Source organism: Phocoena phocoena, chromosome 16, assembly GCF_963924675.1.
Source record: "Phocoena phocoena chromosome 16, mPhoPho1.1, whole genome shotgun sequence".
NCBI lineage: Eukaryota > Metazoa > Chordata > Mammalia > Artiodactyla > Phocoenidae > Phocoena > Phocoena phocoena.
Genome location: NC_089234.1, coordinates 58,378,773 through 58,404,622, shown reverse-complemented (window position 1 = coordinate 58,404,622; position 25,850 = coordinate 58,378,773). Strand labels below are relative to the sequence as shown.

The following is a 25,850-nucleotide window of genomic DNA, read 5'->3' as shown; positions in this document are numbered from 1 at the left end:
AATCTAGTAGGAGAGATAAGCTGTCTCTACAAATAACTATGTTTCCAGTCTGTACCTAACTGCCATAAAAGAAGCCTTTACAGGGCTTCCCTGGTGGCGCAGTGGTTGAGAGTCCACCTGCCAATGCAGGGGACGCGGGTTTGTGCCACGGTCCGGGAAGATCCCACATGCCGTGGAGCGGCTGGGCCCGTGAGCCATGGCCGCTGAGCCTGCACGTCCAGAGCCTGTGCTCCGCAATGGGAGAGGCCACAACAGTGAGAGGCCCGCAAAAAAAAAAAAAAAAAAAAGCCTTTACAAATTGAGCAAAACTCTTCTGCAATGCAGAAAGCCACTTCTGGAGGTGGGAAAGGAGAGACCATGAACAATTTAAGAAGGCTTCCATTAAGCAGAAGATGGCTGAACGAACCCTGGAGGGACTGGTAGTATTTTGACAAGGGTGGTTGAAGGGTGTTCTAATTCATTTAGTGCCTACATGTGCAAGGTAGCATGAAGGCAAAAAAGCCTGGGGCATGTTCAGAGAATAGCAAGTATTCTAGTTTGAGTGACATCTGGTACATGTACAAGGGAATAGTAAAAGATCAGGCTAGAAATGAAAAGTAGGGGCACTTTATGGAGGACCTTTGAAAGTCAGGCTATGGAATTGGGACTTTTCTCAGGAAGTAGTAGGTAGCTTTTTGAACAAAGGCTAATCAGAGTTGATATTTAGGAAGGTGGATCTAATGGTTGGAATGTAAGGATACATTCAAACTGAGTGTGATTGGTACTAGAGACTGATTAAAACACTATAGCAATAATCTAGGCAAGAGGTAGTACAGGCCTGACCTAGTATTCTGTCGGTAAGAATGGAAACAAGACTAGATATTATAGGCCTTGTGCTTGTAAAATATACTTGGCAGAATTTGGAAGCTGTCAAGTGCAAAGCGACTCTGGAAGTGAGGCAGGATATCTGAGAATGATACCAAACGAAAGGAATAAAGGAAATTACCCCATAAAACTATAAAGAGAAAAGATTGAAAAGTTGATAGCTGAATTTCTAGATAAGACTGTATAGGGCAGGTAATGAATGAGAAAGAAGATAAGCAACAGAAAGGTGAGAGAGAAAGGGAAAGATGATATGCAACAGAAAAGTAGGGAGGAGTGTTTCTAGGAGAGGATGGCAAAATTCAAACCCTAAAGCATCAAAAAAAGTCTCATTTTATCACCTGTTAAATTATCCAGTGGAATTGGAAAAATCCAAACAAAAGGGCTTAAATGTGCAGGAGTAAGTGGGGGAAACTGACCAAGGACCTGAAGGAGGGAAAATATTTACTCAGGAAATGAACAGTAATTTGTGATGCAGAGAAATTTAGAGAGAGATTGAAATTACACCTCTGAAGGGATAGAAGGAAACGAGTACCCATTTTATTCCTTAAAATAATTATTCCTAAATTTTACACTATGCAGACACCCTTCATCCCTCTAGAAAAGTCATCAAGTCCTATTTGAAAAAGTCAAAAAGAAAGGCCAAGATTGGTGGCCAATGGGAAAAGTTTCTAAAATGGATATAGGTAGAAGCCAGTTTGTAATACTATGTGCAATAAGTCAAAATTGCTTTTAACAAAATCCCATCTGTTAGCCCAATCACTTTATAAGGTTCAGTACAATAAAAATGCCGGCACTGACCAGAGAGCAGACAGCAAAAGCAAGAAGAACTACAATCCTGCAGCCTGTGGAACAAAAACCACATTCACAGAAAGACAGACAAGGTGAAAAGGCAGAGGTACATCTATGTACCAGACGAAGGAACGAGATAAAACCCGAGGAAAACAGCTAAATGAAGTGGAGATAGGAAACCTTCCAGAAAAAGAATTCAGAATAACGATAGTGAAGATGATCCAGGACCTCAGAAAAAGAATGGAGGCAGAGATTGAGAAGATGCAAGAAATGTTTAATAAAGACCTAGAAGAATTAGAGAACAAACACCTAGAAGAATAAAAGAACTAACAGAGATGAACAATACAATAACTGAAAGGAAAAATACACTAGAAGGAATCAATAGCAGAATAACTGAGGCAGAAGAACGAATAAGTGACCTGCAAGACAGAATGGTGGAATTCACTGCTGCAGAACAAAATAAATAAAAAAGAATAAAAAGAAATGAAGACAACCTAAGAGACCTCTGGGACAACATTAAACGCAACAACATTCGCATGATAGGAGTCCGAGAAGCAGAAGAGAGAGAGAAAGGACCCAAGAAAATATTTGAAGAGATTATAGTCAAAAAATTCCCTAACATGGGAAAGGAAATAGCCACCCAAGTCCAGGAAGTGCAGAGAGTCCCAGGCAGGATAAACCCAAGGAAAAACACACCAAGACACATAGTAATCAAATTGACAAAAAGTAAAGACAAAGAAAAATTATTGAAAGCAATAAGGGAAAAACGACAAATAACATACAAGGGAACTCCCATAAGGTTAACAGCTGATTTCTCAACAGAAACTCTACAAGCCAGAAGGGAGTGGCAAGATATATTTAAAGTGATGAAAGGGAAGAACCTACAACCAAGATTACTCTAAAGAAAGCTGGTGTAGCAATACTCATATCAGATAAAATAGACTTTAAAATAAAGAACGTTACAAGAGACAAGGAAGGACATTACATAATGATCAAGGGATCAATCCAAGAAGAAAATACAACAATTATAAATATATATGCACCCAACATAGGAGTACCTCAAACATAAGGCAACTGCTAACAGCTATAAAAGAGGAAATCGACAGTAACACAGTAATAGTGGGGGACTTTAACACCTCACTTACACAAATGGACAGATCATCCAAACAGAAAATTAATAAGGAAATACAAACTTTACATGACACAATAGGCCAGATAGATTTAATTGATATTTATAGGACATTCCATCCAAAAACAGCAGAATTACACTTTCTTCTCAACTGCACATGGAACATTCTCCAGGATAGATCACATCTTGGGTCACAAATCAAGCCTCAGTAAATTTAAGAATATTGAAATCATATCAAGCATCTTATCTGACCACAATGCTATGAGATTAGAAATAAATCAGTTACGGGGAAAAAAATGTAAAAAACACAACCACATGGAGGCTAAACAATATGTTACTAAATAACCAAGAGATCACTGAAGAAATCAAAGAGGAAATCAAAAAATACCTAGAGACAAATGACAGCAAAAACACAATCCAAAACCTATGGGATGCAACAAAAGCAGTTCTAAGAGGGAAGTTTATGGCAATACAAGCCTACCTCAAGAAACAAGAAAAATGTCAAATAAATAATCTAAACTTACACCTAAAGGAACTAGAGAAAGAAAAACAAATGAAACCCAAAGTTAGTAGAAGGAAAGAAATCATAAAGATCAGAGCAGAATTAAATGAAATAGAAACAAAGAAAACAATAGCAAAGATCAATAAAACTAAAAGCTTGTTCTTTGAGAAGATAAAAAAAAATTGATAAACCATTAGCCAGACTCATCAAGAAAAAGAGGGAGAGGACTCAAAGCAATAAAATTAGAAATGAAAAAGGAGAAGTTACAACAGACACCGCAGAAATACAAAGCATCCTAAGAGACTACTACAAGCAACTCTATGCCAATGAAATGGACAAGCTGGAAGAAATGGACAAATTCTTAGAAAGGTATAACCTTCCAAGATTGAACCAGAAAGAAATAGAAAATATGAAGAGACCAATCACAAGTAATGAAATTGAAACTGTGATTAAAAATCTTCCAACAAGCAAAAGTCCAGGACCAGATGGCTTCACAGGTGAATTCTATCAAACATTTAGAGAAGAGCTAACACCCATCCTTCTCAAACTCTTCCAAAAAATCGCAGAGGAAGGAACACTCCCAAACTCATTCTGTGAGGCCACCATCACCCTGATACCAAAACCAGACTAAAAAAGATACTACAAAAAAAGGAAATTACAGACCAATATCACTGATGAATATAGATGCAAAAATCCTCAACAAAACACTAGCAAACAGAATCCAACAGCACATTGAAAGGATCATACACCATAATCAAGTGGAGTTCATCCCAGGGATGCAAGGATTCTTCAATATACACAAATCAATCAATGTGATACACCATATTAACAAATTAAAGAAGAAAAACCATATGATCATCTCAATAGATGCAGAAAAAGCTTTTGACAAAATTCAACACCCATTTATGATAAAAACTCTCCAGAAAGTGGGCATAGAGGGAACCTACCTCAACATAATAAAGGCCATATACAACAAACCCACAGTAATCATCATTCTCAATGGTGAAAAACTGAAGGCATTTCCTCTAAGATCAGGAACAAGACAAGGATGTCCACTCTTGCCACTATTATTCAACATAGTTTTGGAAGTCCTAGCCACGGCAATCAGAGAAGAAAAAGAAATAAAAGGAATACAAGGGCTTCCCTGGTGGCGCAATGATTGAGAGTCCGCCTGCCGATGCAGGGGATGCGGGTTCGTGCCCCGGTCTGGGAAGATCCCACATGCCGCGGAGCAGCTGGGCCCGTGAGCCATGGCCGCTGAGCCTGCGCGTCTGGAGCCTGTGCTCTGCAACAGGAGAGTCCACAACAGTGATAGGCCTGCCTACTGGGAAAAAAAAACAACAACAACCCAATCCAAAAATGGGCAGAAGACCTAAATAGACTTTTCTCCTAGGAAAACATACAGATGGCCAGGAAGCACGTGAAAAGCTGCTCAACATCACTAATTATTAGAGAAATGCAAATCAAAACTACAATGAGGTATCACCTCACACCAGTAAGAATGGGCATCATCAGAAAATCTACAAACAACAAATGCTGGAGAGGGTGTGGAGAAAGGAGAACACTCTTGCACTGTTGGTGGGAATGTAAATTGATGCAACCACTATGGAAAACAGCATGGCGGTTCCTTAAAAAACTAAAACTAGAATTACCATATGACCCAGCAATCCCCCACTGGGCATATACCCAGAGAAAACCATAATTCAGAAAGACACATGCACCCCAATGTTCATGGCAGGACTATTTACAATAGCCAGGTCATGGAAGCAACCTAAATGCCCATCGACAGACAAATGGATAAAGAAGATGGGGTACATATATACAATGGAATATTACTCAGCCATAAAAAGGAATGAATTTGGATCATTTGTAGAGACGTGGATGGATCTACAGGCTGTCATACAGAGTGAAGTAAGTCAGAAAGAGAAAAATAAATATCCTATATTAACGCACATATGTGGAACCCAGAAAAATGGTACAGATGAACCAGTTTGCAGGGCAGAAATAGAGAAACAGATGTAGAAAACAAATGTATGGACCCCAAGGGGGGAAATGATGGCGTGGGAGGCTGATGAATTGGGAGATTGGGATTGATATATATACACTAATATGTATAAAATGGATAACTAATAACCTGCTGTATAAAAAAGTGAATAAAATTGAATTTAAAAAATTTTTTTTAAATGTCAGCACTTCATTACTACCTCTGTGCTGAATTACCTTCATTTCCCAGCATTTTGTTAATATGTAATGAAAACTCATACTTTGTTACAGAGACAGCAAAACACACAGGGAAGCACTAGGATTAGAAAATGTGTTATCTCAGATTCTGACAAAAGGTTTGTGAGGAACAAAGGGTGGGGGGCGGTATTCCCTGGCGGTTCAGTTGTTAGGACTCTGTGCTTCCACTACAAAGGGCCTGGGTTTGATCCCTGGTCAGGGAACTAATCCTGCAAGCTGTGTGATGTGACCAAAAGAAGAAAAAGAAAACAAATAATGTTTGTGAGGTAGAAAGATAGACATTTCTTGAGTCTAGTTTGTAGACTAATGATTGGCTCCCACTTCATAATCAAATGCAGTACTAGCAATTCAAAAGTATCTTTTTAAACCTATTTATCATAGAGGAAGGATTGGTGAATTATGCCTTCAATTAATCCTTTATGGAGGGCCTGCTACATGCTCTGTTGGGTGTTTTCTATCATCTTTCTGTGATTATTTTTTTAGTAGCCTGACATTTGGCTGATTTGTTTTTCATGCACATTAGATTTTTTTCCCTTTGACTTCTTTGTAGTTTCATTTTTGGTGTAGGTTTTGTTTTTTTTACTTTCCTTGAGAGACCTGTATTCATTGTTACTGCCATGGCCATCTTTGTTACTTCCCACTGACCATTGTGAAAATTCTAAGTTTATCTGTGTTGGACTTCTTTCTAAGACATAAGTATTACAATACACCCTGTGCATAATTATTGTGAGTCACCTAGTAAGAAGGAAGAAAATAATACTGGTTATTGGTGATACTTGTATGGAATGTGTTATGTACATATCCATAGGTTAAAAATTCTGACCTGAGGAGGAAGAGGAACTGCCTTTCCTGCCCCCAGCCCCCCTTCCCCACTAGAGGTAGGAAACTAGATGCTTCTCTGTTTTTTACTATATTTTGTTATGCTAATAAGTCACAGTGTAGTCCTATAAGTTTCTTTCTTAATTTAATTCAGTAATATTTTGGGTTGTGAATGTTACTGTGATTTCCAATTTTATTTCGTCTTCTCCCTCAAAAGACCAAGAGACTCAAAGAGTAGAGGAGCTTTTATGACAGGTTCTGCCATTAGCGTCATCAGAGTGGCCACAGAAGGTCGGATTGATTTGGCAGTGATTATTACACCTTGACACTTTAGGAAGCTTCGTGCATGGAATATGGAAAATGCAAAAGACACGGGTGCACATTTGAGGGAGAAGAATTATTAAAAAGACACTTAGTAAGAATGCTAGTTTCTCCCCATCATGAGGTCTTCCTTTCCATTTTTGGTCTAATGTTTAGCACTGATCAGTAATACCTTTCTCATTGCCGCATGTAAACATGTGTCTAAACTTGTAAGAATTGGTTATTTATCTTGTCTTTTACTGTCTTTTTATTAATATGAGTGATTTAGGTTTTAGGGGGTTTTTTGGCCAGTGAATGAAGGAAACAAGACCTGTCTAAAGATATACATTTTACTTAAGGCTAACAAGCTGTGTAGCCTGCTCACCATAGGGCCTTCAGTTCCTCACTGTTAATTCAGTAAAGAAGAAAAATGTCTGTTTTAAAACTTACAAATATTCTACTAATAGCATAATACAGGGGTTGGCCAACTTCAAGTGACCTAACATACATACTTGGAGTCCTGGAGAGGAGAAACAGAACAATATTTGAAGTAATAAAGAGTGAAAATGTTCCAAATTTGAAGAAAACTATAAACCCACAAATCCAAGAAACTCAACAAACTGCAAAAGAAACAAGGAAAAAACTACACCAAGGAACATCATAATCAAATTGCATAAAATCAGTGATTAAAATAATCTTAAAAGCAGACAGGTTGGTTTTTTTTTAAGACATATTCTGTACAGGGAAACAAAGATAAGAATGCATCTAAAACAAGCTGGACCTTAGCACACTGAGACAAAAAAATTGTCAACCTAGAATTCTATACCCAGTAAAAATATCTTTCAGAAATGAAAACGAGATAAAGACTTTTTCAGACATAAAACAGCTAAAAGAGTTCATCAGTAGCAGACCAGCACAAACCATTTGGAAAGCCTCAAATCCAAATGCCAGCTATTACAATTACTTGTTTTTTGGTCTTGGACATATATTTTAATGTCTCTGAACCTTCAGATTTTCATCTGTGAAAGGAGAAGAATACCTATTTTACGGGATTTTCATGGGGATCAAATGAAATATGGAAAATAATTGACATTTGTTGAGTGCCTTCATTATGCCAAGCACATGTTATCTCATTAAAAATGGAAATAAAATACCCAATAAGTGGCCTGCTACCCTGATGATTTTCTTATGCTAGCATCTCTTTTTTCTTTCTTCAGCAACTGAAAAACTTGGATTATTCTATAAGTTAGCCCAAATAGCTAGTCAGTCAAATTTTGATGAAGCACTTTTCCTAAACTTGTTTTCCTTTAGTTACCACCATTAAATATGCTTAACAGTGGGAATTAACAACTTTTCTTAGTAGAATAGACACATCTATCAAATCATTTTGTGAAAGGGTTAAGTATGTTCTAAACTAAACCTAATTTTTTTTGGCTTGTAATTTGAGTAATTTTTTTTCAGTCATGTTTATGAAAGTATAATTTATATACTGTTTATCTGATTTTTATTATAAACCTAATGGATAGGGGCCATGCGTGTCTTTATAGTTTATACATTGCCCCACAGAGTTTTTGGCATTCGGTAAATGTTAAATAATATTTCTGTTCAGCATTCTGCAGACAGGAAGCATATGGTAATAAATGTCAGAGTACAGGTTGAAAATCTCCCAAAAGTTGTATGTTATATTGTTTGGAAAAACCAGTGCAGATATTTTCGTAAATGAAACATTTTAAAAGGGGTTTCCCAGATTTATATTTTCTTTAACAATTTTCTCTAGGCTTTGTTTACTTTATTTTCAAATTAAAACTTTTCCTCTTCAGAAATAGTTTAATATTAAAAGTAGTATAACATTAATGCAGTTTCATGAGAAAATATATAAATGATTTTGTAGATAGCATAAAGAAAAAGTAATTCATAGTCTGAAGGATAGCATGAAGAAATATTTAGAGGCTCAAGCAACATAAGTCTTTATAATATATTGTAGGAAAAAATAAACAGCCGGTAGTTCTTTTTTTTTTTTTTTTTTTTTTTTTTTGCGGTACGCAGGCCTCTCACTCTTGTGGCTCCAGACGCACAGGCTCAGCGGCCATGGCTCACATGCCCAGCCGCTCCACGGCATGTGGGATCCTCCCAGACTGGGGCACGAACCCGTGTCTCCTGCATTGGCAGGCAGACTCTCAACCACTGCGCCACCAGGGAAGCCCCCAGCTGGTAGTTCTTTATCATTAAATGTCAGCATGAATTAGAGGTATATCACTGCTACAGCTAAGAAATGGTTAATCATAACCAGGTATACAAAACCATTTAGATAGTATGTATCTAAATTATCTTTCCATAATTTGCTCACCTACGATTGATTTGTTAGCCACGCTTGTTTGATTTGATTTTTGTGACCTTTTTTTAAGGATTAGCATAATCTGAATGAGAAAATATCTGAATTGGGCCATGTTAGTTAACCTCTCTAAGGCTTAGGTTCCTCATGTCTAAAATGTGGATAGGGAATCCAGGCACAGCTTAGTTTGGTGCCTCTGAATCAGATTCTCTTACAAGGCTGTAATCAGGATGTCAGCCAGGGCTGTAGTCATATCTCTGCTTGGGGAGTATTCACTACCAAGCTCACTCACATGGCTATTAGCAAGCCCTAGATCCTCTCTGGTTGTTAGTCATGGGCCGCTCCATAGGGGTCCTCACAACATGGCAGCTTATTTCCCCTAGAGCAAGAGCTGAGTGAGAGTGTGTGAGCAAGAGGATGGACAAACAAGACATCCCATCACTTTTGTCAGATATTTGTTAGAAGCAAGTCACTAGGTCCAGCCCACATTCAAAGGGGAGGGAATTTTACAAGAATTTGAACATCACCAGTTAGGGATCAATGTAGTAGGCAACCAATTCAGAGGCTTCTCTACTACACATATGATCCACAGATAGGACAAATCATTGAATGTACTCTGGATGCTCTGAAATTCATTTGTTTAAATTATCCTAAGATCTTACCAAGATCTTGAATTCAACAGGCAAAATGATTTTACAGTTCACATTAAATATTTTATTTATTCCTAGCAACAATCCAGTAGGTTTTGTTGACCTCAGTTGTGTTGATATAAACTGATATACTGAGCGACTTGCTCAAGATTACATATCAAATGAGCTGTAAAACAGCAACCTTAGTGTAGGTCTTCTGATTCTAAGCCCTGTACTCTTTCCATTTGGCTGTAACTGCCTCCTGACCAGTACTATCTTGCATTTAAAGCCCTTCAAAAAAAGCATTATACATCTAAATGTATATACAAATTTAAGAATTTTATTTATATAGAGAGATTTTTATACATAGATTTATACAGAGAAAGGCAGACATAGATAACATTCCATCTTAGACTCTCATGTACACCACACCATTAGGATTTACAATATTGTTTCAAATATTATCATGTCAAAGTCTAATACCATTGTAAGGTCTGCAACAGCTGTAGCACTGATATACCTCTAGCATAATAGTATCTGTTAGCCTAAAACTATCCTTGCAGGGTAGATTCTATTTGGATGGAGAGATGAACAAGCAAAACAGCAGAACTGTTTTGGTGACTCGGTTCTCCCTTGGCTTCTCCTAAAGCCCTGGACTCCTATGACTTGAGTGAAGACCATGGGAACTCCAGTGAACTTTCTGCTTCCTGTTTGCATAGGGGTAACAGAATAGTTTGTTTTGAATGGATGGGCTGCTTTCGGTGGATAGTCACAGGTTACCTTTCTTTGGTCCTAAGTTGGGTCTTCTCCCTTTTTTGCTTCGGTCGATGAAGTTTCAGCCTATACCCAAAACCCCTCATGTCCACTATCAGAAAGTAGAGTGGTAACATAAGCAAGCAGATAATAGCTCTAACTGGGTTCAGTGCCTTGAAGTGTAGAGCAGGGATGGGAGAGCAAGGGTTATGAGCTATGGTAGTGGTGGTAGTTAGTATTTATACCCTTCAGATCACCCTGGAGAAAAGAGAGGTAATTTTTTTAAGGCATTTGCTAAATTCTTAAAATAACTTTGTAGTATGGTTAGTAGGAACATCTTTCTTTACAGGAGCAAAAGAATAGTTCCTACAGCTAATAAGCAAATTTGGCAAAGTGTCAGGATATAAGGCCAATACACAGAAATCATTTGTATTTCTATATAACTAGTAACAAATAATTGGAATTAGAATAACAATATGGACTAGTTATGGTTTTGGTTTGTGATTAGATAATTCTCTATAAAATCAGGGTATTATCAGACAAAATGCAGAGAAAACAGTTTTCTTCTCAATTGAATATGAAGGAAATTGTTGTCTTTCATACACACAGACACACACTTGAGTTTTTCCTTCCTTTCCTGTATAATCTGAGGATTGTGCTTTTTGGTAGTGGTTTGCTAATCCCTTTAAATAGCTCGTAATGTAAGTATTCCATAGTTTTCATTAACCGCGAATTTCAGCTTTTTTTTAAACCTCTACTCAAAAAACCATACTTGGTTGTTGTTTCATCCTTTTAGCCTGGTTGGTGAAGCAGCAAGCCTAATGCAAATCCTAAATAGCGTGATGTAGATGAGAGTCTAAGACTTTAATTATATGTCATTTTATTCACAACACTCAATTCCAGGAAGGAAAAAATGGCTTTGTTGTTGTAAAAGACATATTATGTGAGTATCATTCATTGTAAACCAAAAATGATACTGTACTATAGCATAGACAACAATGGGAACTGATTTTGAAAATGTGACCTGTATGAGAAACTGAATAATAGTGAAAGTTATCAAAATGGAAAGAAGTGTTAATGTGAAATCCAGCCTTCTCAGAAATACTCTTTCCTGGCCTTTTGCTTTTGTTGCTTGTCATGCATGAATGAAAGTGCTGCACTCTCAGGGGAGCAGGAAAGCCTCTGCTTCGGTTGTTTATTTCTTTAATCCCTCCTCCTTTGTGATTTTTGATGTCAGATCTAAAATAGAAAGCCTGTAAATATAATGATTATCACATGGATAATCACCTGCATTAGGAACCGCTCTGCTTCTCTATTCTAACCCTAGCTGTTCTCCACATGTCACATTCACTCTGTGGTTGGATTTTAACTTGACTGCTTCATTAGATTTGTGAAACTCAGTACGTGGCGCCCTGGGGCAGCACAGATGGAGACTTGCTTGTTTTCTTTTCTCACTTTTACTGCGAAGGCACGCTAAAAAGTCCTTTTCAATTTAGTGTGATCAGTTCACTTGGAATTACCCTTGATATTTGGAACCTGTCTTACTATTCTGCCCACCATTTATGCCCCTTTTTTCTTCCCTGATTTCTGACCTAATGCCTTTTCCTTCTGTCCCTCCATGCAGTGAATCTGAAGACGAAAATTCTGCTTAAAATTCTTACTGGGTCAAACTGTTCCCCTGTGTTGTTTTATTTGTTTTGCTGAGAGGGAAAAATAAATGTTGTTCTATCATTGTATCTACAAACACCTTCAGATCAGAGGTTAGCTGTGGGAAAGTCTGCAGTGATGTGAGCCAGCTGCCTTCTCTAATGGAGTGACTGGGGGCACCAGCCCAAGATCAAAAGAAGGTGGGAGGAAGTCAGGAGATAAGATCTTTTTAAGCCATAGAACAAGTGCTTAGCTTTTCAGTGACAGGGCACAGCTCTGCAAACCTGTGTGAGGGGGCGCTAAGATAGAAAATTGAGTTGACTTTTCTTCAGCATGTCCTTCCTCAGTCAGAAATATGTTGGTGCTTGGAATAGTTTACAGATGTGGAAGTGTCCTAGGGCCCAGTTTCCTTAAAGAATAATGATCTGACATTTATAAATGTGCCTTCTTGCAATTAGTCAGTTCTACTATACCATAACAGATCACAGTTGATAGCTTCTTAAATTTGTGGGAGCAGAACTGGACATTAAAAAGGCAACTTAACTACTGTATGTGAATTTTAAGTTTTTATGTCTTAGTGCAACTTCAGTCATACAGATTCTTCATATTAACTTTGTCTTATAGTCCTCTAGGTTTCTTTTGTGCCTCTGATAAAGTTCCATGTAAATAAGTAGTTCTTGCAGGGCTTCTTAGTTGTCTTTTCCATATAAGAATTAGCTTGGTTAGTTCTTGAGTTGGACAGCTTGGAAAAGTTCTACGTTGATATCTTTTGAACTTTATCCTTTTCCTTGACATCCAGGCTAGCAAATATTATTGACTCTGGTATACAAGATTCTAGTGTAAGTAAATTGTCAGAGAGGCTAACCTTGCTTGCAACAATTGTGAAGATCATAATTCCATTTTTTAAAAATCTATATCAAGTAAGGTTAACTCTATCAGCCTTATGCTTCTGTAGTCAACAGCCTAAGGAGTTGTACTTTCAGCTTATCACTTTCTATTAACTTCAGTGTTCAGCTGTAATCGTCTATTTCAACCTTTTCAAACCCTCAAAGTGGTTCTTTAAATTTATATGCTATTAGTATATTGGACCATAAGTGCATACATACTTTTCTTCCCTGTGTTTTCCTTAACATGTAGATAGTACCCAGATTTGTGCTGGAGACATTAACTGTAGTTTCTGCCTTACATGGCTTGGTGCAGCAGTCGTTTTAGTTGGATCTGCTCACTACTCAGGCTCACATCCCATCCTTCTATTAATATCTCTTGGCAAAGATAATTTTGGAGGAATGTAAGTTAAGATGTAGAGGCTCTTGACAGTTGTCTGCAGTTTTTTTTTTTTTTTTCCATTTTCAAGGGGGAAGTGGAATGGAAAAGTAATATTGCCTCCATTTTCTGTATCAGTACTAAATGAAAATATATATGCAAAGCAGAGTGAAGAAAGGGAAAGGATTTGGTTACACAGATGTGTTTTTTGTCATTTGATAACCTATTATAAGGGCATTAGAGTATATAGTAAGGTTCATCAGATTGTGCCCTTAAGATATATTTAATATCCAGAAAAATATTGTTTTAAAATTTTTAACTGTATTTTTTAAATGATGTTCAACTTCTGTTACCCTGTCATCTTCTATCAAAGAGAAATGGGGGGGTGGGGACTTTTTATTACAAAAATTTTCAAACAGGCCAAAAAAATAGTAATACTGAATACATCTAGATTCAGTCATTAACATTTTACCATTTTTGCTTCACTTTATTTTTTTTAAGTTTTCTAAAATAAATTACATATATCATGCCATTTTATCCCAGAATACTTCAGGATGCACCTCTAAAAATCTAGAACATTTTCCTTATGAAATCGATAATTCTTAATATTATCTAATTCCCATTTCATAATCAGATTTCTCCAGTTGTCCCAAAATGTATTTTATAGCTGGTTTCTTCAAAACAGTTTACAATTAAAATCTGTATATTGCTCCTGGTCATTTTTCCCCTGCCCACTTTATCATAACATTGACTTATTGAAGAAACCAAGCTACTTGTCCTGTATAATGTCCTGCATTATGGATTTGTTCATTTGCTTTCTCAGTGTATCATTTAACTTGTTCTCCTATTCTCTATATTTCCTGTAGACTGCAAGTTATTAAATAAAATTTTTATTAATTCATGTTAAAAACTTTATAGCTGATGCTGTGTACCTTATACTGCATCATTACAGAAGACACAGTGTTTTTGGTGATCCCATTATTAATGATAAGTGATAGGATCGATCGCTGGGTTAAAGTGATGACAGCTTGATCCTTGTATTATAAAGTTATACTTTGCTCCCCATGACCAGCATGTGATCTTTGATACTTTGATTCCATGAAATACCCAGTTCCCCGTCATCCTTTCACCTAATGAATTTAATATCCATTGATGATCCTTTCCTGAGTAAATTTCATCAGGGATTACAAAGTGGTGGGTTTTCTGAATCTGTACATTTTTTAGCAGACGTTTTTCTCTACAGGTATTTTCTCTGCGTTTTTCTGTAAGGTACTGTTTTAATTAAAAACATAACCATCAGCATCTTCCTTAGGTTTCAAATGATTTTCTTTGCTGGGGTCAAAACACCTGAACTCACAGTGACAGCTACAGTAAAAACATGTACTATATCTTATTTCAACTTCTGAAGTGTGTTGACATTATGCTGCCTTTTTTTTTATGCCAAGGTAAAAAGAAATCTTTTTTTTTTTGGTGTAAGAATAAAAATTGAACTATGTGGATATATTGAGATAATTGTGTAAAAAGAAGACTGAATGAGTTTCAAAATGGATTATTTCTTCATTACCTAGCACTTTATAATTAACTGTTCCTTTTTTTTATTTCAGGAAGCTGCCACTTTTGCTAGAGAGCAAGGCTTTGAGGTGAGTTAACCCACAATTGTACACTAAACAGATCCTAAAGGTTTCTTCTAGCTGATAATGAAGTTCTTTTGGACAGTGATTGATGTGCTATTATACTCTCAGAGCCTCGCAGCAGTTGCCATGGAAACTTGGCAGTCGTCATGGTTTCTTTGTTCTGCCAGCACAGTGTTATGACGCACTCTGCTAGGTCTGCACCCAACATCGCCTACAGATGTTATTTATTGAATTTTGAAAAGCCTCTTGGGAAGCCAAGAGGTTGGGCACGGTTTCAAGCTGCCTCTGCAGATATGGGGCCTGTCAGTTTGTTCAGTTAAAAAGCTACCTCATTAGCTGCATTACATTTCATAAGGATTCACTGCTAAAGCAGTGGTGGAGCAAGACTAAATAGTGAAATATAATGTCATTTAAATAATTTCAACCCTACCACATGTAGATTATCATTATGTAAATTAATTTCCAAAAGTTGTACTTAACAGTTGTTAGGAACTGATTAATTTAAATACTGTTCATATAAACTTCCTGTTTGAATCTCTTTTTTTTCTTCTCTCTTCTTTTTTTTTGATAGCATAAAGCATATACATTTTCTGAAACAAAATATTGATACTTGCTTTACTTTCCAGATAATTGATTCTGTTTTCCTCATAGAAATAGAAATATTATCTTGTCAAGATTCCAAACTCCATGTGGTTGTTGTTGGCAAAATTAAGATAGTAGACAAGACTATGTTTTTACCTACATAATATCTACCTTCCAGTCCATCATTAGGAAATACTGACTAATCTCAGCACAGGTTAATTGATAGAGAATTCACTGAGTTGGTGAGTTTTATGACTATCATATTTATTTAGCTAGAATTACATAGAATACTGTGTTCTATACAGCAACTTGGAATGTTTCATGGTAGTAATTTTTTAACATTTAATCTGACTAGAGCTGGAACATACAGAAACTCTCTCCTTATTTGCATACTCAGTATTGTCTACCATCTACAGAAGCTGTGAGCATTGACTGGATATATTAGTAAGCTCACTTTGAACTCTTTAGAGAAAGGTGTTGTATGAAATTGTGATGGAAATGTTATTTAAATGTACAAAAGACAGATTCATTATCAAGCAACAAAGTGATACATGTGTATGTTATCCATGTCATAGGCCTTGACAACCAGGCATAGGGCTTCCTTTTCTTGGAGGAAGATAGTGAGCATGTGGTATAAGTATTCTACTCTCAAGATCTTATGAAAAAAACTGTATCAGGGTATGAAACTCTGCCTCATAATGCTCAATTAATGGCAACTTTGATAGTTTCTTGGGAGTTTGCTTTTTTTGTTTTAACATATTCTCATGAATATGGGGTTGAGTCACATGAAGAAGAAGGAATAAAGATTTCCAAGTAATTTTTATCTAATTTAAGTTTCACTTTGTCATTTCCCAAACTGGCAATTGATATACAGGACTAAGTATAACGAAGGGAATATTCAATTTAAAAGTCAAATGTTTTGATCATGAAACTATACGTAAATGTTTTCAGCCATGTTTTAAAGTTTCACTGATGTGAAATTTCAGTATTAGCAATTAATACTCTCTGTTGTTACATCAAAATTCTCCAAAGATAAAAGTCTGCTGAGTATAAATTTGTGTCCTATTTTCTGTGCTAACATTTAAAAATGTATTTTGGTTCTAGAAAATAAGCAATTTTGTAGATGTTTAGAAATATAACATGACGTATAACAAATGATCATGATTCAGTAGTACCTTGATAATAATTTTTAATAGTTTATTAAACCTTACTAATTCATAGTTTTATTGCCCTCTTGAGCTATGTGCTTTGTATATGCCTGGTTTAAATACAGTCTTAGCAACAAACTACTTTTTCTATTTTCTACTAACCAGCACCATATTAACCTTTCCGTTAGTTCTTACTCATTGATTCTAGAGTTGTTTCTTTTTACCATAAATCTGCCATAAATGATTACAGCATATAAACAAAGTGATGATGATTATAGTAGGATACCTTATTACCTCCTGACATAGCAAGATGACTCAGTTGGTGATTTGACAAAGATGTGTTAGATTGGTTAAAGCACACAGTGTCTTGACGTGTCCCTTCATGGGTTCCCTAAAATATTATATGCATCACAGAATCTGTAAGAGCCATGAGTAGAATACCCTGAAGTAAGTATTGTTAATAAAATATAATCCATGTATGGCATGCTATCTAGAGAAACTGAATGATTTTAAAATGTCATGAAAGTTTCCTAAGTCCATTAGATAGGAATATGAAAGCATAGGTTTGAAACTTGGTATTTTTAAAGACTCAAACAAGAATAAATCACTTAACAGTTTAATGTCTATGGAAATGTGTCAGTGCTCTCAAGTGTAGTGTGACAAACTAGACAAAATCTGTCTTATTCTTCCCAACTTTAATTTTACCTCTTAATTTGGAGCATGAATGAGAGGAGAGAAATGAAAAAATTAAAAAAGAAAGGAAAGGTGGGCATTTTTTTCTTCCCACAAATCCACTGTCCTACCCTCATTTTCTGTTATAAATCCCAATCAGTTCCCAAAGCCACTGAGTGTTGCCACTAGTGATCTGTCTGCTAAGAGACCAATCTAAATGCCTCTAAAAATAACCATTGTTTATTCATCAGGAAATATCTTCAGCAGCATTGTTTATGATATTCTGATTAGCTTCTCTGCAAATTTTAGATAATCTTTATTTAAGAAAAAAATCTTGGACTTCCCTGGTGGCGCAGTGGTTGAGAGTCCGCCTGCCAATTCAGGGGACACCGGTTCGTGCCCTGGTCCGGGAAGATCCCACATGCCGCGGAGCGACTAGGCCCGTGAGCCATGGCCGCTGGGCCTGGTGTCCGGAGCCTGTGCTCCGCAACGGAAGAGGCCACAACAGTGAGAGGCCCGCGTAACGCAAAAAAAAAAAAAAAAAAAAAATCTTTAAAATGAATTGGGCAATTTTCAGTAAGAAGAGGCAGCTTAGGAGGGCACTGGAGAATGAGATAAAAACTGGAGCTGGGCAGAGCACAAAGCAGAAGAGAGAGGATTTTTTTATATATATATATAGGTTGATGGAAAATTGCATAGTGCCCTGTTTTAAATGACAGACCTGCTAAGAATTTAAAATGACAATTCTTTGGGTAAAAAGTTTCGTGAGGCCTTTTGGTATTTTGGAAAATCGGTTCAGACTACAGTGTTTTTAAATCAACCTTATCTTGAACTGATTAAAGGTTTGTATTTTTAGAACCTAAATAAAAATAAGGTACTTAGTAACATGTTTCATTATGAAACCTTTTTAAAGCAGTATTGAAAATTGATTTAAATTAAAGTGAAGGGCATACCTCCAAAACCTAAATAAAAAATATTTTTTATATTTTCATTCTCAGTGAAATAGAGTATATGCCAAATGATGAAGATAACTTATACCTTTTCTATTGGATCAGTTATTCAGTTTTACTCCAGGCAACAAATTTTAATTTTCTTATTTTAGATCTCTAAAATACAATACTTCTAACCATAGAGGAAATAAAGCAATCTTTTAACATTTTCCTACTTTCCCTACAGCCCATGACTCTACCCAGAGGCTTCCAGGCTTGTAGTCTTTCTCTGAGCAATGACAACTCTATCATCTTATACCACTGAGAGAGGGAAGTTTTGAATTGTGCTATCCAATATGCATCTACTAGCCACGTGTGGCTATTTAAATTAAAATTAAATAAAATTTAAAATTCAGTTCCTCAGTCTCTTGGCACATTGGAAGTGCATGCATATGTAGATAGGGACTACCATATTGGACAGAGCAGATATAAACATATACATCATCACAGAAAGTTCCACTGATCAGCACTGGATAGCAAGTCCAGAGAGTTTCAGGAGGTATTGATTCCCAAAGAATTCTCCAAGATTTTTCTAAGGTTCCTGTGTTCCTTACAAATACAAAGAATGCAGTGAATGATCACCAAGAGTTTCTGGAAATAAGACACTAAGTCAGATCATGCTGGCTAAGAGAGTAAAATGCTGCTTCCTTAGGTGACTGAGTCCCAAATGACAACAGTTTTAAAACACTAGATTAACAGAAAGAGATACGATAGTCTTCAAATTCTCTTCATTTAATCACTTACTCATTCAACAAATATTTGCTGAGCACTGACTTTCTGCCTAACACTTTGAAAGCTTGAAAAATACAAATATCTAGCTATGACAGAAAAAAGCAAAACAAACAAACAATAGGGAAACAAATTTCAAACAGAGGGAACAAGAGTACATAGGCCCACAGACACGAAAGAACATAATGTACTATGTACTCCAGGAACTGACAGGAGGCCAGTGTGACTGGAACGGAGTGAGTGAGGAGGAGGTAGTATGAGACAGGATGGAGGCTGACACATCATATGAACCCCATAATTATTATAGGAGTTCCTATTTCGGAAACAAAGCAGAATACGCTGTGGTTAAGTGAGGCAATGTATGCAGACACCACAATTGGTATTCTATAAGAGTAGGTAGATTGTGACAGTATTGTTTAATATTTGTATCATCAACTTGTTAAAAATGGAATGAAGAGAATATATTCTGTTTTGGTTTTTTTTTTTTTTTTTTTTAGTTTTGCTTGTGTTGGGTCTTTGTTGCTGCGCACAGGCTTTGTCTAGTTGCAGCAAGCAGGGGCTACTCTTCGTTGTGGTGTGCAGGCTTCTCATTGCAGTGGCTTCTCTTGTTGCGGAGCATGGGCTCTAGGTGCGAGGGCTTCAGTATTTGTGGCTCGTGGGCTGTAGAGCGCAGGCTCAGTAGTTGTGGCGCATGGGCTTAGTAGCTCTGCGACATGTGGGATCTTCCCAGACCAGGGCTCGAACCCGTGTCCCCTGCATTGGCAGGCGGATTCTCAACCACTGCGCCACCAGGGAAGTCCCGAGAATATATTTTTTAATTTGGAAAACAGTGCTAAATTTAAGGTGTGTGATCACCAGTGACAATAAAAGCATAATTGAACATTTATGAAATGATTCACAGTTTATAAAACCTTTTCTAACATATCATCGATATATTTAATATTCATACAAACCTGGTGGCTCGGGTAGGTAGGGCATGTATTGCCATATCAGTTGAACAGAAAAAATAAGCTGCATGACTTGTTCAAGGTCATATAGCTAACAGACAATAGAGCCAGAATCAGAGCTCAGCTCTCTGAGTCTGGTACTCTTTACTATATAAACTACGCTTCTTTCGTTCTCACATTCTAACGTACTGGAGGAGGAAATTAGATTCCCAGTGACCTTGGAAAATGAGAAATATCTGGAAATTCAGAAGGTGAAATTCACTACGGTAAAATACAAGCCAGAATAATTAATAAAAAATATCCGACAGTGAGAGGCCCGCGTACCACAAAAAAAAAAAAAAAATATATATATATATATATATATATATATATATATATATATATATATATATATATCATGTTTAAATGCAGGATCAGCAATGACTTACGAATGTGACATAAAATGATTTAGGATAAACATGCTCTAGTTTTTTGGTTACAACAACAGAAGCACATTGCCAGAATTCATAGAAGCAGTATAATCTGTGGATAACATGGAAGAGTATAATCCCTGGAGTTAGACTTTGTGGGTGCTAGTCCTGACTCCACCTCTTAGTATGCTTATGACTTTAGGAAGTTACTTAACCTCTCTGTGACTCAGTTTCCTCATCTATAAAATGGGGATATAGTAATAGTGCCTATTGCCTAGAGTGGTTAATATTCAATGAGTACTTTAGAGCTACATACACGGCTCTTGGTTTCTACATCTATGAAATAGGGATATAGTAATAATACCTACTGCCTAGAGTGGTTAAGATTTAATGAGTACTTCAGAGTGCTCATAGCTGTTTATACATGGCTCATAGCTAAATTATATGAGCTTTCTTCTACTTCTTCCTTTTTTCTCTTTGTCCTCCCTTATTAGATACCATAATTGAATTCTCAATACTCAAAATTCTTGAGGCCCTTTCTAGAGATTTTGAGGCAACTTAGGATTTGACAATTTTGGAAAGTATTAAAATGACGGTAAATAGAAGAAATAAATTAATATTTATGAAGTACTTGGCATATGCTAAATATCGCATTAAGCTCTTTCACCTACCTTATCTTCTTTCATCCTCACAAAAAAACATTTTTATTTTGAAACAATTTTAGATTTAGAACGTTTGTAAAAATAGTACAGAGAATTTCCAGATACCTTCACTCAGCTTCCCCTAATGTTAACATCTTACCTAACCAGAATGTAATAATCAAAGTCAGGAAATTAGCATTTGTACAGGGTCAGTAACTGAACTACAGAATTTATTCTGATTTTACCAGTTTTTCCTCTAATTTCCTTTTTCTGTTCCACAATCTAATCCAGGGTTACAGGTTGCATTTATTTGTCATATCGTCTTAGTCTCTTCCTATCAGACAGTTTGTCACTTGTTCCTTGTTTATGAATTTGATACTTTTGAAGAGTACCTGTCAGTCATTTTGTAGAATGTCCCTCAATTTAGGTTTGTCTGATGTTCTCTCATAATTAAATTGAGGTCATGCATTTTGGGCAGAAATACCACAGAGATCACCCTTCTCAGTGCATCACATCAGGGATGTAAATGGTAGCCCAGTGTCTTACTGTTGGCCAAGTTAACTTTGATCACTGGGTTAAGGTGGTACTTAATGTCTGTGAAGTTACTGTTTTCCCACTGTAGTGAATAAATATCTTGGGGGCAATATTTTGAGACTGTGCAAATATCCTATTTTACCCACTAATTTTAGCATCGCTAAATTTGATCACTGGGGTGAAGGGATGTCTGTCAACTTTCTCCACTGTAACATTTCTGTTTTCCCTTTTGTAACGAATAAGTATCTTAGGGGGAGATACTATGAGCCTATGCAAATATCCTGATTCTCTTCAGACTTTTGCCCACTGATTTTAGCATACTTCACTCCCAACATCGTTTAACACAAATATTATTGTCTTAGTTTTGTAGGGAGGTTTATTTACCTGCCTGAGAGGTATATTTACCTCCTTGAGGTCACACAACTAGTAAATCCAGCTGTGTCATACTCCCTTGTAATTTCATCATTCTGTTAAGATATGTTAACCCAGGTATATGGGAGAAGAATCTACCAGGGGATAGGGGAGGAGAGGCTACGGAACTCGAAATATATGTATTGTTAGGAAGACAAAATTGAGATTTTAAGAAAAGTTTTTATACGAGATGGGAATCAGCTGTTGAGGGCAAAGCAATGACTCCTCAAAGCATAGTGAGAAATTTAGATTTGGTGCACACTGACAGTGATCCAAGAGGGACAAAGGGGTTTTGTACGAACGGTGGATATCGATGCAAATATCAATAGAAAATATAGCTTAACCTTTCTGTAAAGATTTATCTTTTGTATTTGAAAAGTTTGTTTCCATCTTGAATTGCCATTTTTATAAGATTTAATCTGACATAAAAAAAATCTCTTTGATTAGGATACCAAAACTACCACAAAAAATACATCTTCTCACAGCGTTGGTATAAGACAACCGAATCTCACTCTTAATTTATTCCTTATACCACCTTAAAGAAGGACCTCTACTTAAAAAATATCCAGTACATGCATAAGATTCCGCCCCCAAGATGGTAAAGTGAATCTTTCTGGCATTTGCTTCTTACCTTTACTCAAGATAAACTGTACCCAATCATAAGCAAAAATCCTACAGCAGTAAAATATGTGTTTGATAAGGAGACTGAGAGAATATATGTAATTTTTTAGAGTATACATTTATTTGAGAGAGTGAAGACATTATTATCATAAGACATTGGCAATAACTAATAATAAGGACCCATTGTATAGCACAGGGAACTCAACTCAATACTCTGTAATGACCTATATGGGAAAAGAATTTTAAAAAGATATATGTATGTATATATAACTGATTGACTTTGCTGTACACCTGAAACTAACACAACATTGTAAATCAACTATACTCCAGTAAAAATTTAAAAAACAGACAAACAGAAAAAAGACATGCATTTTGTGGGGTCCTTTCAACTGTTGTCAGTCATTTCTAATAGTCTTTCCCCTCAAACTGAGGGAATTTCTTCTCATGTTATCAGAGTTCAGGCTTAGCTCTCTTCTAAAATAAGCAACCAGAAGTGGAATAGTCAGCCTGTTTGAAAGGTCAGCAGCATTATCCAATCACAAGTGGCTATTCTTTTCAGAAACAACAGTCCTCTGGAATCATGATGTTAGGTATGGGAGAAGCTTAGGTTCATACATCATCCAGAATTTCTTAAGTATTTTGTGAATAAACAGCATACAAATATTTCACTGATGACCATCATACTTTAAAAAAATCATGGTTTCTGATGTTGTCTGTAACCAGTGTGACTTGTCTGCCTTACTTACCTAAATTCTTCTGTCCTGTATCCTAATTAAATTATTTTCTTAGATATATTTCCCCAGTGGTATGTGTTTCCCTCTCCATAACTGTTTGAAACTTTACACAGTGATAGAGTAAACTACCAACAAACTGCAAACCATGGGCAATTTTACAGGCCCACTGAATTCAGACATGGGTTTTTAAGTTATTTAAAATTGTTGAAAACATTGATTCTGAATATCTAACCCATAGCTCAAGAGTTAGATTTCAAGACAGACATTTATGATGTAAAACTTTGCAGCCTATGTGATATGCAAAATAGCATGAGGGTTTCTAGAATTAATTTGTAATTTTTAAAACTTTATCTTTAAAAAAAGTAGTTCTTGGGCTTCCCTGGTGGCGCAGTGCTTGAGAGTCCGCCTGCCAATGCAGGGGACGCGGGTTCGTGACCCGGTCTGGGAAGATCCCACGTGTCGCAAAGCGGCTAGGCCCCTGAGCCATGGCCACTGAGCCTGCACGTCCGGAGCCTGTGCTCCGCAACAGGAGAGGCCACAACAGTGAGAGGCCCGCGTACCGAAAAAAATAAATAAATAAAGTAGTTCTTTCTCTTATTTTAGTTCTTTGAAAAATTTGGCATTATAGTAACCATTATTTCCAGAATCAGCATAATTATGCTCTGTAAACCTCTAAAATAATTTAATATTACTCTTTTTACAATCTCTCATTAATTGGAAATTTGAAAACTGTGTTTTTGTTGATATCAAAGAAATGTTAATTTTTAAAAATATGATAATAGTTATATGGTTATGTTTGAGTCATTACCTTTCAGAAATACATACTAAAGCATTTACACGTGACACTAGTATCTGAGATTTGCTTCAGAATAATATGAAAGGCAGGTGGATAAAGGTATATAGATGAAATAAGCGTCATCATAAATTTAAAATTGTTGCATCTTGATGGTGGGTTCCTTGAAGATTGTTATTCTATTTACTTCTGTATGTGGTTAAAATTTTTAAATAATAACTCTTAATACATCTTCAGGTCTCTCTTACTTTGAACACGAGAAGATAAATCCTTAATCTACTGATAAAATTTTAGTTTATTGTATTGGTTATGAGAATTTTTTTCCTCCTTTCTATTAATAGACTGAAGACATTAAAGAAATAGCCAAAAAGACACAGGCTCTTCCAAAGGTGAACTCAGAGAGGCAGCGAATCGTGATTTTCACCCAAGGGAGAGATGACACCATACTGGCTACAGGTACATGTGGAAACTGTGGGAGAAACCCAGTATTATGGGGATTAATCACTCTAACAAAATTCTATATTTTTTCTATTTTAATTTATTCAAAGCAATGTACTTTTTCTTTTTTTTTTTTACCACCTTCATGTCTTTTACCCCATCTCACCTCCACCCCCATTCCCACCTCTGGCATCCACCAGTCTATTCTCTGTATCTATGACTTTGGGTTTTGTTGGGGTTTTTTAAATTCTTCATGTAAGAGATATCATACAGGGACTTCCCTGGTGGTGCAGTGGTTAAGAATCTGCCTGCCAATGCAGGGGACACGGGTTCGAGCCCTGGTCCGGGAAGATCCCACATGCCGCAGAGCAACTAAGCCCATGCGCCACATGTGAGCCTGTGCTCTAGAGCCCACGAGCCATGACTACTGAGCTCGCACGCCACAACTACTGAAGCCAGCTCCCCTAGAGCCCATGCTCTGCAACAAGAGAAGCCACCACAGTGAGAAGCCCGTGCTCCGCAACAAGAGAAGCCACCACTCTTCGCAACTAGAGAAAGCCCGCGCGTAGCAATTAAGACCCAACGCAGCCAAAAATAAATAAATAAATTAAAAAAAAAAAAAAAAAGAGATATCATACAGTATTTGTCTTTCCATGTCTGACTTATTTTGCTTAGCAAGGTGCCCTGAATGTTTATCCATATTGTTTCAAATGGCAGCATTTCCTTTTTTATGGCTGAATAACATTTCAGCGTGTGTGTTTGTGTGTGTGTGTGTGTACCACATTTTCTTTATCCATTCTGAAGTCTGTCCATCCTGAGTGTCTCTCAGTGGACACTTAGTTTGTTTCCATGTTTTGGCTATTGTAAATAATACTGCAACGAACATAGGGGTGCAGATATCTCTTTGGGTTAGTGTTTTTGTTTCCTTTGGCTAATTGCTCAGAAGTAGAATTGCTGTATCATATGGTAGTTCTACTTATAATATTTTGAGGAGTCTCCATACTGTTTTTCATAGCAGCTCCATCAATTTACATTCCCACCAACAGTGCACAAGGGTACCCTTTTCTCCGTATCCTTGCCAACATTTATTTCCTGTCTTTATGATGACAGCCATTCTAACAGGTATGAGGTGATACCTCAGTGTGGTTTTGATTTGTATTTTCCTGATGATTAGTTATGGTCAACACCTTTTCATGTACCTGTTGGCCATCTGTTGTCCTCTTTTGAAAAAATGTCTATTCAGATCCTCTACCCTTTTTTTTTTTGCTGTACGCAGGCCTCTCACTGTTGTGGCTTCTC

At 36.6% G+C, this 25,850-nt stretch overlaps 1 protein-coding gene across 1 annotated transcript in view; it reads left to right on the top strand.

Annotated features, from left to right (window-relative positions):
* The window catches only part of ADK (adenosine kinase), a 451,605-nt gene that overhangs the window by 348,781 nt on the left and 76,974 nt on the right, over positions 1-25,850 (top strand). The window contains exons 7-8 of the mRNA XM_065893758.1: positions 14,873-14,908; positions 24,455-24,569. Coding sequence (XP_065749830.1) covers positions 14,873-14,908; positions 24,455-24,569 — 151 coding nt within the window. The remainder of the gene's footprint in view (positions 1-14,872; positions 14,909-24,454; positions 24,570-25,850) is intronic.